The sequence below is a fragment of the Neltuma alba genome, unplaced genomic scaffold, assembly GCF_004799145.2.
Source record: "Neltuma alba isolate B1F8T4 unplaced genomic scaffold, ASM479914v2 tig00012036_pilon, whole genome shotgun sequence".
NCBI classification, from domain to species: Eukaryota; Viridiplantae; Streptophyta; class Magnoliopsida; order Fabales; family Fabaceae; genus Neltuma; species Neltuma alba.
This window is the reverse complement of record NW_021636601.1, coordinates 575,296-592,575: the sequence shown is the minus strand read 5'-3', so window position 1 is coordinate 592,575 and position 17,280 is coordinate 575,296. Positions and strand designations below refer to the sequence as shown.

The following is a 17,280-nucleotide window of genomic DNA, read 5'->3' as shown; positions in this document are numbered from 1 at the left end:
AGTCTACCCTTCGAGGATTCTAAAAAATTGTTGTTGAAAATCCATATTTCAATGAAAACTCTAAAAAGTCGTTGATAAAAATTAACAGAAAATCTTTAACCGGCAGACTTTCAAGTCATCGCAGCTGAAAATATAATTTAATAATATATATTTAGTTTCACAATAATAATAAGTGGATCCATTTTAACTCAACTGCAATAATATTATATACGTACGAAATAAGGTTACAAGTTCGAATATTGGAAAAAGCACATTTAACTCAATAATACTTAGGGATGATAGGGCGCAAAGGTCAAGACGTGGCGATGAAGTGGCATGAGTGGGTGATGTGAAGGTGACGTGGCAGGCAGCCAGCGATGAGTTGGTCAGCCTGAGGTAAACATTATTTTTCTCGGAAGAAACTTTCAATGGTGAGAAACGACTAAAAGTACGTCTTTGGGTGGAGACAGATGTGAAACTAAATCACAAACACACACTATAACGCTCCATGGTACAGAGGAGACGCTAAATTACATATATACAAAGTAAACTAGCACTCTGATCCCTAAATTCTTAGGCCAATCTATAGTTTTCAAAGTTTCACGCACATTGTGACTAAAAATACTCACAAGCGCAGCTCATCACTAAGATAATAAAAAGAGAAAAAAGAAAAAACTGACATATGCAACGATATATTACATTCGTGAACTAACTCATTTTGCGCTCAACAATCTTTGAAGACGAAAGCACTTAACAACTCAGGTACGCTGAGCTCTCAAGCCATTTATCAAAGTCCTACAGATGAAGAACCTTATTGGGAAGGACGATCATCACCGTGGCCCTCTTTCTGAGGCTTATGAGACGTTTCCTCACTGTCGAGTTTTCGCATCTACACATTGTTTGATAATTAAAACGCATATTAATTCAATAATGATGCCTAAATTTGGATTATATGCATTACTGATGATGAAGTCTAAGGTGAGATATTTGCATGGGTCATGATTTGCGTAACTTATGGGCTTCATGCCTATAATTTAAACTTGTTGAAAATACTACCGTGAGGTGGGTGAGGTGAAGACTCAAAAAATTGACCAAGCAAAATGGCAAAAAATATTAGAGACAGTGTTTTTTAATTCCTTAATTGTGGCAATGAACTGAAAAAAGATGCTTCTAAAATGATAGAGTAATGTTATATCTTTCAGTGGGAGGATTCAAATCAGTTTGAACAGCAACTCAAACACACCTGTGTAAGGAGTGCATAGAGAGGTAGCGTATTGTAGCTGCAAAGGACCTGAATGAAAACCCTGAAAACAAAGGAGAAAGAAAAGATTAAAATTCAGGATGCATAAAATAGGTGACAAAAGAGGCAATGTCGAAGTTTTGAACTATATATATATATAGATGGGTCCACAAAGTTTCATTTAATTTTAAATAATAGTTTAAAATTTGAGTCTCACGATTGTTTTATAAGAATTAGATAACTAGCTTATAGATATTACAAAAATAGTTAGTTTTTATGGGAATCTCTTTTACTACATAGAATCAATAGGGATGGCCAAGGGCAAAATCATGTAATTTTAAGAGACAAAATGAATTGAAATCTTATATTAAAGACTATAACAAACATCTCAATTTGTTCCTATATTTAGGATCGAACGGGGTAGGGTATATTTAAACATTTAATTTGGCTAAAGTCATAAAATGGCAAATTGAAAGTAGTTACATGATAGCAACCAAATTAAAGTGAAACTCTAATGACAACTAATTAACAGCATATAATTCAGGCCTGAAAATACTTCACAATTGCAAAAGGGAAGGAAGTGTTGCAATTACCCGATGACAAGCCTGAAGACAATGTAACCAAATTGTCCCATTACGCAGGCGTCAAAGCTATAAGCAGCCTTAAGCTAATGAACAATAAAATTATACATATATAAATATTAATTATAATCACGTCAAATCCAGAAGCGCAAATGAAAGTTGATTGAGGAAAAGAAATAATAGAATTTTCTCACCCATATCCAGAAGAAGAATGCAATCTCAAAAGAGTTCTTGAAAAGGATGAAGTGAATCAAGGAGAGAACAAAGGAAGGCCGATGAAACCAAAAGTGATAACGTGATTGTCGAACAACATGCAATTGGCCTTCAATGGCATCATCCGTTGCAGCTAGTTCATGAACTAATTGCATAAGTACATTCTCCAACTTAGTGCCCACAGCTAGCAGAAGCTGACAGAATGATGCAAATCAGTACAGTGGTGTGCGCGCGCGCGCGCGCGCGTGTAGAGAGAGAGAGGGAGATAACGTCGGTATCGATCAAAGAATCTTAAATATCAGAAACAAGAATATTTAGTCTTTGGTGTGATGAAATTGCACGGTGAGATTATGTGTCGACAAGAAACTAACTAAAGCTGAATTCCACTAAAAGGGAAACAAATCTTACGAAGATACTTACGAGAAATGGAATAAACGCTATCCAAAAATATGTATGCCACCCTGTAAGACCAAAGAAATTAAATTAAATATATCTGAATTTGGTGACAAAAGGTAATGCTTTTTTGACAACTAGAAAAAACCGAGAGAAATAATTAGATAACCATACCATTAACATTAATTAAGAAGAAGATAAACACAAAGATCCGAAGGTACCAACTGCAACGAAACAAAAGTATGATCATGAGTACATAGTCAGTTCCCAAAGACATTTAAAATCAAAATGAATCCCCAGAAGCACTTTCCTTACACCAACAAAAGGACCTTCATCGTGTGTTCGTGAAAAGTAGGCTGCGGATTATTTTTCTTGCCCGTCTAAAACAAAGAAATATAAAACAATAATCTTGACACACACACACACACCCTACTTGAGGCTACTTGAAAAGAGCCAGATCAAGGAATAATAGGCACCAAACTTCACATTGCATAGCCTTTTAAACTTACCATGTTATTAAAACCATTCTTTAAGTTCACATAATCCGCTTTATTTACAGAGTCATAAAATTGCTCCCACAAAGAATGCTACAAGAAACTTGCAAGATTAGGACGATGAACAACTAAAACTCAGACAAAATCTTCATATAATCAATTCTCAGTTTTGGATTAACATATTCGACTAACTTACCAACCAAGCCATCAGATCGTTAGTACTGCTCCTTGGTTGCAGAACTGCCGTAACCCAATTAGCCTGTTAGGAGCAATGAAGAAGAAAAATACTCAGAAAGATAGCTTTTATGGGAGGTAAACAGATACTGTTTGTCAGATTAATTAATTATTTTCAGTTGTTTCATGGTTCATGAAAACAAAACTAAAGATAACAATTACAAAGTAGAACTCGAAAAACATCTACCAAAGAGACTATAGTTTGATTAAATAATTGAATCACTTACGTAACTTTCTGATCTTCACCAATTGACCGGTCCAGTGCCTCCACTGTCGTATCTACACAACAAACGGATGGATCTTTCAAAAATAAAGAAAATAGAGTAGGAATAGCTTATAACAGAAAGTGTCTCACATAGTCACTTTGCGCAGTCCAATGAAAACTGTGAGAACTCAACAGATCACGTGGACTACAGCTAGAATGAATATGAAGATATGCAGGTCTTGGATGGCCTTAACGGATCTCAATGGAACCTTGTTCTGAAAGAAATGAAGGAATAACAAAATGATTAAATGATCACATGTAGTTCAAGAAACTTAAAAAGGAAAATTCGTGGCATAAATAAATGAGAGGGTTATGTCCTGACTCTGAGAACCTCCATAACTATTATGATTATATAATATCTCAATCTTTGTCCTTTTATTTTTCAAAAGGAAAAAAATGCATATTTAGTTATTTAAGTTTCATTTTGATTTCTTAATTTTATAAAGTATCATTTTAATCCTTTAACCTTAATGCATTTACAAAATGTTGACAAATATTTTTGAATGCTAACATATTAAGTTTAAACTTTTAAAATGATAATAATTATTAGAAAAAAAATCATTATATTTGGAACTAACGGTATTAAGGTCTAAGGACTGAAAAAATAATTTATAAAGAAAGAGGACTAAAAGGGCACTTTTGGCCGTTGAAAACTCACCAATCTCATTTGACAGAGAAAATAGTTTGCCATTTTGATGCTCATCATGAATAATAAGTACCAAAATTTGGACACTCTAGATTTAATATTTCTTACTTTTATTTCTTGAAAAATATTTAAAAGGGTATAGAGTTTAAAGAAAATCACTTAACTGTGTTTTTTTTCCTAATAGAATGATTTTTATTTAAAAATCATAAATTAAAATTTTTAAATTTAATATGTTGAAATTGTATTGTTACGTTGCAGATCTCACTACAATAATAAATGCCACGCTGAGGAGGGAAACCAATTTTAAGGTGCGGAGCACTGAAATTTGGACTGTCCTAGTTAATCTAAATCGACAGCTCATATATAATTTTACTTTTATTTTTCTAAAAAATATTTTAATTTGTAGAATTTAAAATAAACATATAATTTCATCACTATCAGTACTTTAAAACTATTTTTCATGTTTAAAAAATAAAACCTTAAATCTCAATCATTAAAAATACTACTCATAATACTCAATCTATAATCAGTGTATACGTTGGTTGGTTCTTCTCCACCACCAGCCATTCTCTCTCTCTCTCTCTCTCTATCTAGCTCTCTATCTTCTTATTATTAGCTTCTTGCTACTCTCTGCACTTTGTCACTTCCACTTTGTCCATTTATATATGTGTGTGTCCGAGTCCTGTGTATCTCCGCTGAACTTCAAAGTCTGCTTGTATTGTTTTGGATCAGTGATAGGCGCCTAAATGATGATTTTAAAAAATGAAAAAATTGTCATTTTTTTAATATACCAAACTTCTAATGATTGCTTTGGTGTGTGCGATGGATTATGTCTTAAGAAGCAAATTTTGTGTGTGGTTTGTTGGTCTCCCACACACACACACACTACTGTTCTTTTCGGAAGTGACTCTCTGTAGTCTTATTGCAGCTAATAAATGCTTTTTTTGATGGTTTAAAACTTATTAATTACTTTTCTGATTTTATTTATAAGACACTTCTAACATAACACAGACTAAAAAAAACCTTAAAATGTATTAACTTTCTATTAAAATATAACAATTTTTCAACTTTACCCATATTTAATATATATACCTTTCAAAAGAGATAACTACCTACACTATAATAAATAAAGGATTAAATAGTATATTCACACTGAAAATTTAATAAAGTGACTTATAAATAGAATAAAAAAAATATTCTCTCTCTGCTCTATAAATAGGACCAGAGAGTATATGACATGAAAATTAACAAAGTTATCAATTTTAATGTTATATGTTAAATCCATCATCTTAGAAGTCAAAGAGCTGAGTTTTAAAAATATAAACCAATATTAAATTAGGGCATAATGAGAAGGGTTATCTTACATAAAATCGAATATATGACACTTACTGCTTATACTCCCTTCCATCCTTTTTATAACAAACTTGGTGAAAAAATCGTTTTCTTTTCCCCTTTTTATATAACATATATACTCCTTCAGTTCTAAATATAAGATTCATTTTATAGTATAATACTGTAAAACTCATTTGGCAGTATAAATTATACTATAAAATAGGTTTTACATTTAAGACTGGAAAGAGTAACATGAGTTACATATATACACACACGTAACATTTTACTCATGTGGAATGCAGCTTTTTCTTTTTTAATTTTTAAGCAGGTGAAAAAGGGATTCAGAAAGTGCGGTGCCTTCACTTGCGTCGGCAAGTGACCAACTTCATTACGTGGGATTGTCGGATTGATGACTCCATTAAAGAATAGATCGAGGTTAAATGAGAACGAAATGATCCGTTCGTACATTTGTTTTAATTCTGTTCCCCAAAAAAGAAAACTACATACATTTGTATTGTGCGTTTAAATTGAATACAGAAACTCCCATTTGAAAAACTGCTCATTACTCCGATAAGAATATCAAAGACAGTTTATAAAAAGTTATTACTCTCCTTTTTTTTATGAATAAAAAATTATTACTCTCTCCTATAGTAAATATAAGCTACTTTCAAGTAATTTACACTTAATCAAGAAAAATAGTTCAATCTTACTTTAAGTATTAAACTATTATGAAACTAGAATAATTTTTAAGATTATTCTAATTAATTACACTAAATATCTCTATCATGCTCAATCCATCTCAATTATAAGCGAAAACTATCAAATTTTCTTGGTAGTTTCCAAAGAAAAACAGACAAAACCATCGCATTGTTACCCATCTCTTTCCATTTGGAATCTCCTCCTCACAGATTTGTTTTCTACACTGGATATCATATCTGGGACTAGGGGTAATATGACACTAAATACTTCCCATGATTTGTTTTTTCAAGTGTGGGGTGGTAGTGATGCGTTTGAATTCTCTACAAAGAATATAATGAATATGTGAGTTTTGATTATAAAAAAATCTTGTTATTGTATTCTGCAAAGAGTAATCATAAAGTATCAAACAAGCTTGCCACATATTAAATAACCTTTATAATTTCGTTAATATTTATACTATCATGTTTCAACGTTAATCAATTAATTAAAAGACGACACTTTCATCAAGTTTCTTACATCTATTATGTCAAGTTTTCCAATCACATATAACCATATATCATATTTTTAAAATATTAGCAGTTAATTATAAATTTACAAGAAATAAAAAAAGACACATGGCAATAAATAATTGGAGAACTTGATATAATAGATATAAGAAGCTTGATCTAAGTTTCTTTTTAATTAAATACTTGACAATAAAAACAAAGCTTGGCATGCAAGAGTCATGACTTGCTTCTGCATGAATATAGGAAGACTAATATTCGTCAGGGTTGTGTCATTAATTTACGGGTACACGCATTTAGACTTATCAAAATAGCTGGAGATTGAATAAAATTTTATTATAACTTTTAAATATTTTATTTTATTTCAAACTTGGAAAGTATCTTTATCTAGGATTTTTTAATTAAAATTAAAAGATGATCCACGAGAAAGTGGACAGCTAAACTTTCCCATTCCAATTTTTGCATTTCGTGTCCAAAGATATTATTGCTATTATCTTGATTGATAGCTACATTTTTTTCCTTCTTTATTTTGCCAAAATTACTTTTTTTTTCCTGACCAAAATTATTCTTGATTACGTTTTCATGAATTAAAAATACAGCTCAAGTTGTCAACATAAAATTGGCAGGTACATTTCCTTTTGTTGGCCAGTTCTATGTATACTACACTCAGTATCACTTGATAATGTTAAAGCATTGGTAAGAAGGCAGGTTTGTAATTTTTTCCCCGTCAATTGGGATTGTCGTATAAGACTTGCATGTGTTTATTCCGAAAAATATCTTTATTTCTTTCTATTTATATAATGTTGCAGGGTTTCATTGAAAGGAAATCAGAACGTGAAGAATGACAGGCAGAAGGCTTTAGGCGATGCCACTCCTTTACTTTTATTACCCCACTTTTTTATTTGTTGAGGCAACCTGTGACACAGTACCGCTTGTCTAGGAAATAGTTCTTTCTTTAATGTTATTTGGACTTTGTTTTCAAATGACCCAAAACCTTGACCCATCAACGCAAATCCTTACCCACCCAGTTAAGCTAACCCATTTCACATTTCATGTCTAGTCACTTTCATATTGGTTTTTCTTCATCTTTATGATTTATTGTTCATTCAGTATTTCGGTTTTTAATAATCTACGTCCGCGGATATAACCCATGTTCTTAACTTTTTGAACCAAAAGCGCTCTGACAAACTTATTTTTTGAAGCTTATTTTTCAACACACGCACACACTAAATCGTGAAGAAACTTTGTAGAAAAAAGAGTATTTTTCTAATTCTTAAGAAAAAGATCTTGAGTTGTTCGAATTGTGCAAAATTGGATATTCAGTCTCAAACTTAGAGAAAAAAAAACTTGATTCCTTACATTCTGATTACCTATTCTCCTCAAAACCATATGATACAAATTTATAAGAAAATTCGGGCATAAAATTTTCCTTCTACTATAAAATTGGGAAAAGTATTGTTGGAAATTGTGTGGGTGTGTCAAAAGAACAAATCCTACATTGCTTAAGAGAGTGAAAGCACAAGTCTATAAATACTAGCTTGTATTTTTGGGCTATTGAATGGGCCTCGAGGAGAAGGAGGACGATCTTACGCGCATGACTATGGGTTGTCTGAGACAAACACAATGGAAATCCGGCAATTTCCCCACTGTGCACAAGTTAAAGGCGAATTGAGCACCTTTTAATCAGACGTTTTTTGCAAAATCCGGAAATAATTTAAACTTATGAGAATCATGATTTTATTACATTTGAATTTTGAAAGCCTACCGTTTGGTTTTTTTTACACTCCATCAATATGTCATAATGGATTTTTAATTGCGAAACGTAGAGGTTAATTACAATTAACGTTCAAAACATATATGTTACTCATATTTGTTACTGTAACATTCATAACTGAGACTTTAATCACAATTAACGTGATTAATTCAGGGCCTAACGTCTCTTGAGTCTGTGGCCTATATAAGGTAGAGCTTGCATGAGGTTCAAGCATTCGCACTTGAGCTTTCATGCATCTCCTTCATCCTTTGAAATTTCTGCTGCCTTGCTGGGTTTATCTTTTACCTTCTGCTATTTTGTTCACCCTGTTCTTGCATGACGAGTCCGTTTAATCCTGGGGAGTGCCGCTTTCTCGTCTGCCGATGGTTACGGAATAGCTTTTAAGAACATCGTTCATAGGATGTAACTCAGACTAACTATTTTCTGCATGTACTACTGCTAACAAGTATAAGAGAGAATTAATTAAAAAAAAAAAAGTAACTCTTGTTCAGTTCAAGTACTTGATACATATATTATATTTAAAGGCAGGTTAATACAAATTTGAGTCCCTTAAATTTGAGTCAATTTTGGTATTGGTCCCTTAAATTTTAGCTGTTACAAAATGTTGGTCCCTGATACCTTTATACCATTAACTTCATTTGAGACGGCACTAACACTGTGAACTTGATGGGGTGGATATACAAGTTGGCACATATATGGCTTGATGACCTGGACATAAAGGGGAAAAAAAGCAACTAAAAAAAGCTCACTCTCGAGGTAGCAAATATGTTGTTGATCTCTTCCACTAATTCACTCGAGACAGCAACTGTGCAATAATACTCCTGTTTCCACTATAAAAAAAGAAGACAATTCCACGGTCCAAGTGGCATATTTCATGTGTGAACGACGTAATGGTGCTCAGGACTCACCTTGACAGCAAGTACAAGCTTGCTTATGATGGATACATCTCCAAGGTATGCCAAATGCTTTGGTTATTAGATCTTGAAATAAAATAAGTAAATTAATTTTTCCCCCTAATTTACAGCTTATACACTTTGTCATGAAAAGAAAAACTCTTGTTCATAGGTGGCGGTTCCACCTTATAATATGTATGATGATACCTTGTTAGCTACTATTATATTCAACTAAAATCCATCATATCCAACTATGATACTGTTGTGATATCATTAAAATTCATGATATGCAACTAAAATACTGTCAAGTTACAATTCGAATTGCATCTCTGTTATTAGTCTTTATTTTTTAGACTAAAAACAGAGCTAATAAAATAATGTGGTGACATAGTCTTCGGGATAAGATCAACCCATTTAAGTCCAAGCTCTTGAATGGGAAGGCAAAGGATGCCTTGACGCCCTGACATTTGTAGCTTGACCAAGTCCCTTGATTCCAAAGTATTAACTCATTGCAAGGTCTATTCTTTTAGTCTTATTGTTTTGAACATTGCATTAATTAATTAGTTTGATCAACTTGTGGTCAAGCTTCAATGAATGGATGGGTTTTTATCCAATAATGCTTAATTAATTACTCCGTACCACATATCATTTCCTTTGTCGGCAATCACTGCTCTATGTCTGACAACTTTAATGCCCAACACATGCAATGAAGATGATGATGATGATGAGAGGGTAGTAAGGGGAATCGTCATCAGCTTTATTTATGCAACCACAACACATTGCTGGATCCTCTTTACCTGTCGTTTGCATCAAAGAAGAAACTTGATCACTATGACATATAGCTTGAGCAGAATGTCAGAGATTCTTTCATCCATCAAGACCGTCTAATTAACAAGGGATCATGATGAGGATACTAAGATGATGAAGAAGTTATTGAAAAAAAGGGACCTAGCATTGCGCCCCGAAGAAACCACCTGTAAAGAGCCATATATGCTGCAGTTTAGCCCACCGTCTTCTAAAGTGAGCGATGAAATCACTTCGGTCGTTGTTGATTGCCACGTCAGCATGTTCCCCTCACTAGGCTAACGGTGTTAGTGCCATCTCATACAAAATTAACTATGTGAAGATATCAGGGACCAACATTTTGTATCGGCCAAAATTCTAGGGACTAATATCATGTGTTTAAAATTCCAGGGACTAATACTAAAATTAACTTAAATTTGAGGAACCAAAATTTGTATTAGCCCTTTAAAGGCCCTCAGTAGTGATGATCACATAAAGAAAAGAATTAATATTCATAATTGTACATATTGCAGCATTTGAAAGGTAATTATATTAGGATTTACATATTAGAAAATCAACCTTTTTGGAACCTATGGGTATAAATTTAACGCCATTAAACATGGGGTTAAAGTTATATAATTAAACATGGGATGTATTTTATCGCCAAAAAAAAAACCACGGGATGTATTAAAAAACCATGTTGCTAGAGATTATGGACATCCACAACATTCGTATATAACACGTACTCTAAAATTATAGAATAAAAACTAAGCATAAACCCAATGTATCAATTCATCCACAAAGGAGCAAACTGGTAATCTAGTATATATCGGCCAATATATATACAACACACACCATAAGGCTCTACGTAGTAAAGCAGAATCTAAATTACATCATTTACAAAGTAAAATAGCACTTTGACCCTAAACTCTTAGGTCAATATTCCATGGTTTCAAAGTTTCATGCACCTTATTACTAAAGATACTTATGACCTGTCATCGCTAAGATAACAATAACAAAAAAGTACTAATATGCAGCGATATGTTACATTCGCGAACTAACTCCTTCAAGCTCAACCATCTTTGAGGACGAAAGCATTTAACGATTCAGGATCTAAATGATAGTTCACTTCGGACATTATAGGCACCCTCAAGTACGTTGAGCTCTCATGCTTTAGAAGCCGTTGTTTCGGCACCTTTACCACCTTCGGCCTCTTTCTGATGCTTAAGAAATATCTCCTTACAGTAATATTCTCCCATCTACACATATTGTTTCATAATTGAGACACATGTTGATGCAATAATAATAATGCCTAATTTTCGATTGCATTCATTGATGAATTCTAAGGTGAGATATTTGGTTCACGATTTCCATAAATTGTGGGCTTCATGACAATAATTCAAACTTGTTGAAAAGATTTCCGTGAGGTTAGGTGAAGATTCAAAAAATTGACCTTAATATTAGGGACAATATTTCTCACTTATTCCTTAATATTAAGAGCTATGTAATATATCTTTCAAATGGAAGGATCGATTCAGTTGAAACACACCTGTGTAAGGAGTGAATAGAGAGGTAGCGTGTTATAGCTGCAAAGGACCTGAATGAATACTCTGAAACCCCAACACAAAGGAGAAAGAAAAGATTAAACTTCAGGATGCATAAAATAGGTTAAAAAAGGAGTAATGTTGAACTAGCATATGTAGGACCCCAAAGTTTCATTTAGTTTCAAATAATATAGTCTCTCTATAGTTTACAAATTTGAGTCCCAAAGAAAATCTACTACTCCCAATCAATGGAGAATGCAAATTGAAGATCAACCTTGTAAAAAATGTTGGTGTCCAATTGGAACCTTCAAGTTGTATATATGAAACTTTCAAGTTATAAATTTAGAAGTTCCAGTTGCAGACAGGTCCTCATTTTACTTTAATTCCCTTAAAAGGTCTTCCTCGATCCTATATTTAGCATCGTAGGGAATAGTATCTAGACATGTGGTTTGCCCAAATTAAGTGAAACTCTAACGGCTAACAGCATATAACTCACAATTGTGAAAGGGAAGGAAGTGTTAATAGTTACCCAATAACGAGCCTGACGATGACGTAAGCGAATTGTCCCATTACGCAGGCGTGAGGGCTATAAGCAGTCTTAAGCTGAATAATATATAAGATTATATGCATAAATATCAATTAATTATGTGAACCCATAAGGGCAAATGAAAGTGGAAGCTAAGGAGAAGAAATAATAGAATTTGCTCACCCATGTCCAGAAGAAGAATGCAATCTCAAAAGAGTTCTGGAAAAGGATGAAGTGAATCAATAAGAGAACAAAGGAAGGCCGACGGAACCAAAAGTGATCATCAGCATTGCTTGCATCTACTCCACGAACTAATAGCATAAGTACATGCTCCAACTTAGTGCCAACTGCTAGCAGAAGCTGACACGGAGTAATGCAAATCAGTACAATGGAGTAATATAAATATATATGTATATATATATATCTAGAGAGAGAGAGAGATAAAAGAAGGGGCATGGATGAAAGAATCTTAGAGAAAAATCATAAGCAAGAATATAAGTAGTTGAGGATATGAAGTTGCATGGTGAGCTGAAACAAATGGTGAGACATGATGTATCCTTAAGCTTAATAAATTTCCACTAAAAGTGAAATAAATCTTAGAACGATACTTACAATGAGTGGAATAAACGCTATCCAAAAATATGTGTACCAGCCTGTAAGAACAAAGAGAAAATCAAATATCTGAATTTGGAGACAACTAGAAAATCAAGAGAAATAATTAGATAACCATACCATTAACATTAATTAAGAAGAAGATAACCACAAAGATCCAAAGGTACCAACTGCAACCAAAATTACAGAATCAGTTTCCAAAGATATTTAAAATCAAATTGAATCCCCAGAAGCACTTACCTTATGCCAAAAACATAGACAAAATCAACTTCAAGAGCTTCTATCATGTATTTATGAAATCTAAACTTCGGATTTGCCTCGCGAATCTAAAACACAGAAATATAAAAGAATGATCTTGACATCCACTTGAGAGGCTACTTGGAAAGAGCTTCAGATCAAGGATTAATAGGCACCGAACTTCACATTGCATGCCCTTTTAAACTTACCTTCATAAACTCCCTTCTTAATGTCACATAATCCGATTCATTTACGGACCCACAAAATTGCTTCCAAAAACAATGCTGCAAGAAACTTGCAAGATTAGGATGAACAACTAAAACTCAAACATAATCTCCAATAAGGGAATTTAAGCTGTTTTTCATGAGTGATATGAATATATATATATGTATATATGTACTCCTCAGTTCCTGAATGTAAGTCTTATTTTGTAATGTAAATTATATTACAAAATGAGTCTGATATTTAGGACTATAAGAGTATATAATAATCAATTCTCAGTTTTGGATCAACATATATGAACAACTTACCAACCAAGTCATCAGATTATGAGAGCTCCATCCTTGCGGATCTGCAGCAATCCATTTAGCATATAAGGAGCCATCAAGAAGAAAAATACCCAGAAAGATATATAACTTTCACAGGAGTTAAGCAGATACTGTTTGTTAGATTAATTAATTCTTTTCGGTGGTTTCATGGTTCACGAAAACAAATTGAAAAGATAAAGCTGACAAAGGAGAACTTGAAAAACATCTACCAAAGAGACTACGATTTGATTAAATAATTGAGTCACTTAGGTACCTATCTGATCCGCTTCAGCAATTGAATCCTTCCAGTGCCTCCAGTGTCGTATCTATACAACAAAGGGATGGATCTTTAGTAAAGAAAGAAAATTGGTAGCAGGAATTAATAGTTTATAATTGAAAGCGTCTCAGATACTCACTTTGAGTTTTCCAATGAAAACTGTGAGAACACAATAGATCACATGGACTACAGCAAGAGTGAATATGAAGATATGCAGGTCATGGATGGCCTTAAGGGATATCAAGGGAACCTTGTTCTGAAAGAAAATGAAGGGATAATGTACAAAACTGTTAAATGATCATATATAGTTCAAGAAACTTAGAAAGGAAAATTCATGGCATGAATAACTGAAAGGGTTATTGTGTCCTGACTCTGAGAGCCTCCATAACTATAGTGGTTATTATAACATCCGAATGTTTGTCCTTTTATTTTGTTAAAAAGAAAAAATGAAAAAAATGCATATTTAGTCATTTTAGTTTCTTAATTTTATAAAGTATCATTTTAATAATGCATTAACAAAAAATGTTGATATTAAAATTTTAAGTGCTGACAAAATATACTTAAATGCGAATATATTAAGTTTAAACTTTTAAGATGGTAATAATTGTTAGAAAAATTATAATTTAAAACCAACAGTATTTAGGTCAAAGGACTGATAATTTAATTTGTGAAGAAAAAGAACCAAAAGGGCACTTTTGCCCGTTGAAAACTCACCAATCTCAAGTGATGAAGAAAATAGTTCGCCATTTTGATGCTCATCAAGTACCAAAATTTGGAGAATCTAGATTTAATATTTTTTACTTTCATTTTTTGGAAAACATTTAAGTGCGTATAGAGTTTAAAGAAAATCACATAACTATGATTTTTTAAAATAAAATGATTTTTTATTTTAAAATCATCAATTAAAATTTTTAAATTTAATTTGTCGAAATTGTACACATCTCACCGCAACAGTAAATGCCACACTGGCGATGCAAACCAATTTTAAAGTGGTGAGCACTGAAATTTGGACTATCTTAATCTAAATGGACAGCTTAGATATAATTTTACTTTTATTTTTAAGAAATGTTTTAATTTTTAAAATGTAAAAGGGACAATATAATTGCTGATCCTTAGAGGTTGTGTTCATTTTGGTTTTCAACTATCACTTTTGTTCTCTCAAATTTATTCCGTAAAAGACTGTTAGTCCCTATAAACTGAAAAGGGTTTAGTCCGGATATTAATGGTGTTTTGTCTGCTTAGGTGTCACTGATGCCTTTAAGTTTGTGCTGACCGGGCGAGCTAAGGCGGAAAAATAAATGAGTCAGCCCATGTAGATCAGTGCTTGTGAAAAAATGGGGGAAAAAAGAACAAGGATTGACAGCATCGCCGCTCCTCCTGCCGAGAAGGCCATCGAGCTCCATCTCTGCTCGATGATGAAGATGATGCAGAACAACGGCTCTCTCCTCTCTCTTCCTCTCACCTTCACCATCACTAGTTACCTAATGAAAGTCCCGTTTAAAATAGCTTATAAATAGCTTTTCAATCGTGATTTATGAAATACGAGATAAGTATATGATAGGAATTTTATCTCGACTTACATGAAATATATTTACAAATAATTTCATTCGTAATAACAAATTGAGCCAAAAATGATGATGAATAGTGTTTCTTTTGTCCCTCTTGCTTTAGACGCGGACTCATTTATTTTTCCATCTCAGCTCACCAAGTCAGCACGATAAACTTAATAGCGTTAGTGACATCTAAGCAGACTTGACGCCGCTAATATGAGGACCAAGTCTTTTTCAATCTATTGGACCAACAGATTATAATAAAGTAAATTTGAGGGATCAAAAGTGATGGTTTTAAACTTCAGGGACTAAAATTAAAATTAAGGCAAACCCTAAGAACCAACAATTATATTATCCCAATTTAAAACAAACATATAATTTCTTCACTATCAGTACTTTAAGGCTATTTTCATATTTAAAAAATAAAACTTTAAATCTAAATCATTAAAAATACTGCTCATAATACTCAATATAATCAGTGTTATAACCGGCGACTTGTTGGTTGGAGTGAGGAATTAATGTGGAAACGTTATGTTACCTGAGCAGCACAATGTTCGATTTCGGCACCAGATGATGGTGGCGCCGCCGCAGCAGGAAGATGACTGACAGTTGCAGAATGATTAGATTTCGTCCAGCAAGGCATCATATCATCGGTCACCCCCGGCGACACGCAGATTTTTACGATCCTTTTCTCTGAAACCGTCAGAAGCAGCGATATGAAACCCAGCAGCATCAACTCTGAAAAGATTTTTAAACGTTTTCAAAATTAATTTAGATGAACTCAAGAAGAAAAGTTTGAGAGCTTATTATTATTAGTTACAGTTACAGAACCTTCTTTGATTTTCTGAAGAGCTTCGTAGAGGGCCGTCTTATTCTCCTTCTTAAGGCGCTCTCCGGCATGATGAAGAAGACGTTCTACACCATATGAAACGCCGACAATGACAGTGTAAACGACGGCTACAACCCATGTAGGAGTGTATACGTCGGCAGTAGCTTCCCCACCTCCAGCCATTATATTCTCTCTCAAGTTCTCTCTCTCTAGCTTTCTATCTTCTCATTAGCTTCTTGCTACTTATCTGTGGACTCTGCACTTTGTCACTTCCACTATGTCCATTTATATATGCGTGTATCCAAGTCCTGTCTACCTCCACTGAGCTTCAAAGTTTTTTTGTATTGTTTTGGATCTCACTGAAAGGTGTGTAAATTACGGGAAAAATTTTGAAAAAATTTTGTAAGATTTTTTTCAGGGTTGAAGTTATCTTTATTTTCTAAAATTTGACTGATTTTAGTTTTGATTTTTGAAATTTAAAATCAGTAATTTTAGTTAATAGGATTTGACTTTTTATACATATTTTAAGGACCCAAATCAAAATGAAATGAAATTTTAAAAATCAAAATGATCCAAATTTTTTTAAAAATATATATCAAGAAGCAAATTTTGTGGTCTCATATACTCTTCGTTCTTTTCACAAGTTCCTCGCTCAGTAATTTTGTTGCAACTCATAAGTAGTTTAGAACTTACTATAACTATATGACCTATGAAAATTAGAAAAATTTTCAATTGTACTCGTACATTAAATCCATCCTCGTGGAAGTCAAAGAGGAGTTTGAAAAATATAAACGAATATTAGATCAGGGCATAAAGAGAAGGATGCTCTAGCATGAAATGGAAAATATGATACGTTTTTGCTTATACTCCCTTCAATATCTTTTTTATAACATACTTGGTGAAGGAAATTTTCCCCTTTTTTATAAGATATATGGCATATGAGTTATATATATACACACACAATATTTTTCTCATATGGAATGATTTTGTTTTAAATTTTTGAGTAGGTGAAAGAAGGGGCTCATCAGAAAGTGACAAAATTATTGTAGGAAGAAAAAAGTGGTGCCTTCACTTGCGTCAGCAACTCGCTACTTACATTACGTGGGATTGATGACTTCATTACAGAAAAGATCCATTCATCCATTTGTT

The 17,280-nt window shown here is 33.1% G+C and overlaps 1 protein-coding gene across 1 annotated transcript; it reads right to left on the bottom strand.

The window, feature by feature from the left end:
- Positions 1-790: 790 nt before the first annotated feature.
- Positions 791-16,343, bottom strand: LOC114721441 (MLO-like protein 1). Its single transcript, XM_028907260.1, has 13 exons — positions 16,134-16,343; positions 15,841-16,040; positions 13,892-14,008; positions 13,750-13,801; positions 13,479-13,519; positions 13,158-13,232; positions 12,952-13,037; positions 12,832-12,881; positions 12,712-12,752; positions 1,995-2,207; positions 1,813-1,880; positions 1,223-1,283; positions 791-868 (listed from the first exon to the last, which is right to left on the bottom strand). The coding sequence occupies exons 1-13, from the start codon at positions 16,312-16,314 to the stop codon at positions 791-793; spliced, it is 1,263 nt and encodes a 420-aa protein (XP_028763093.1). The 5' UTR covers positions 16,315-16,343.
- Positions 16,344-17,280: the final 937 nt, after the last annotated feature.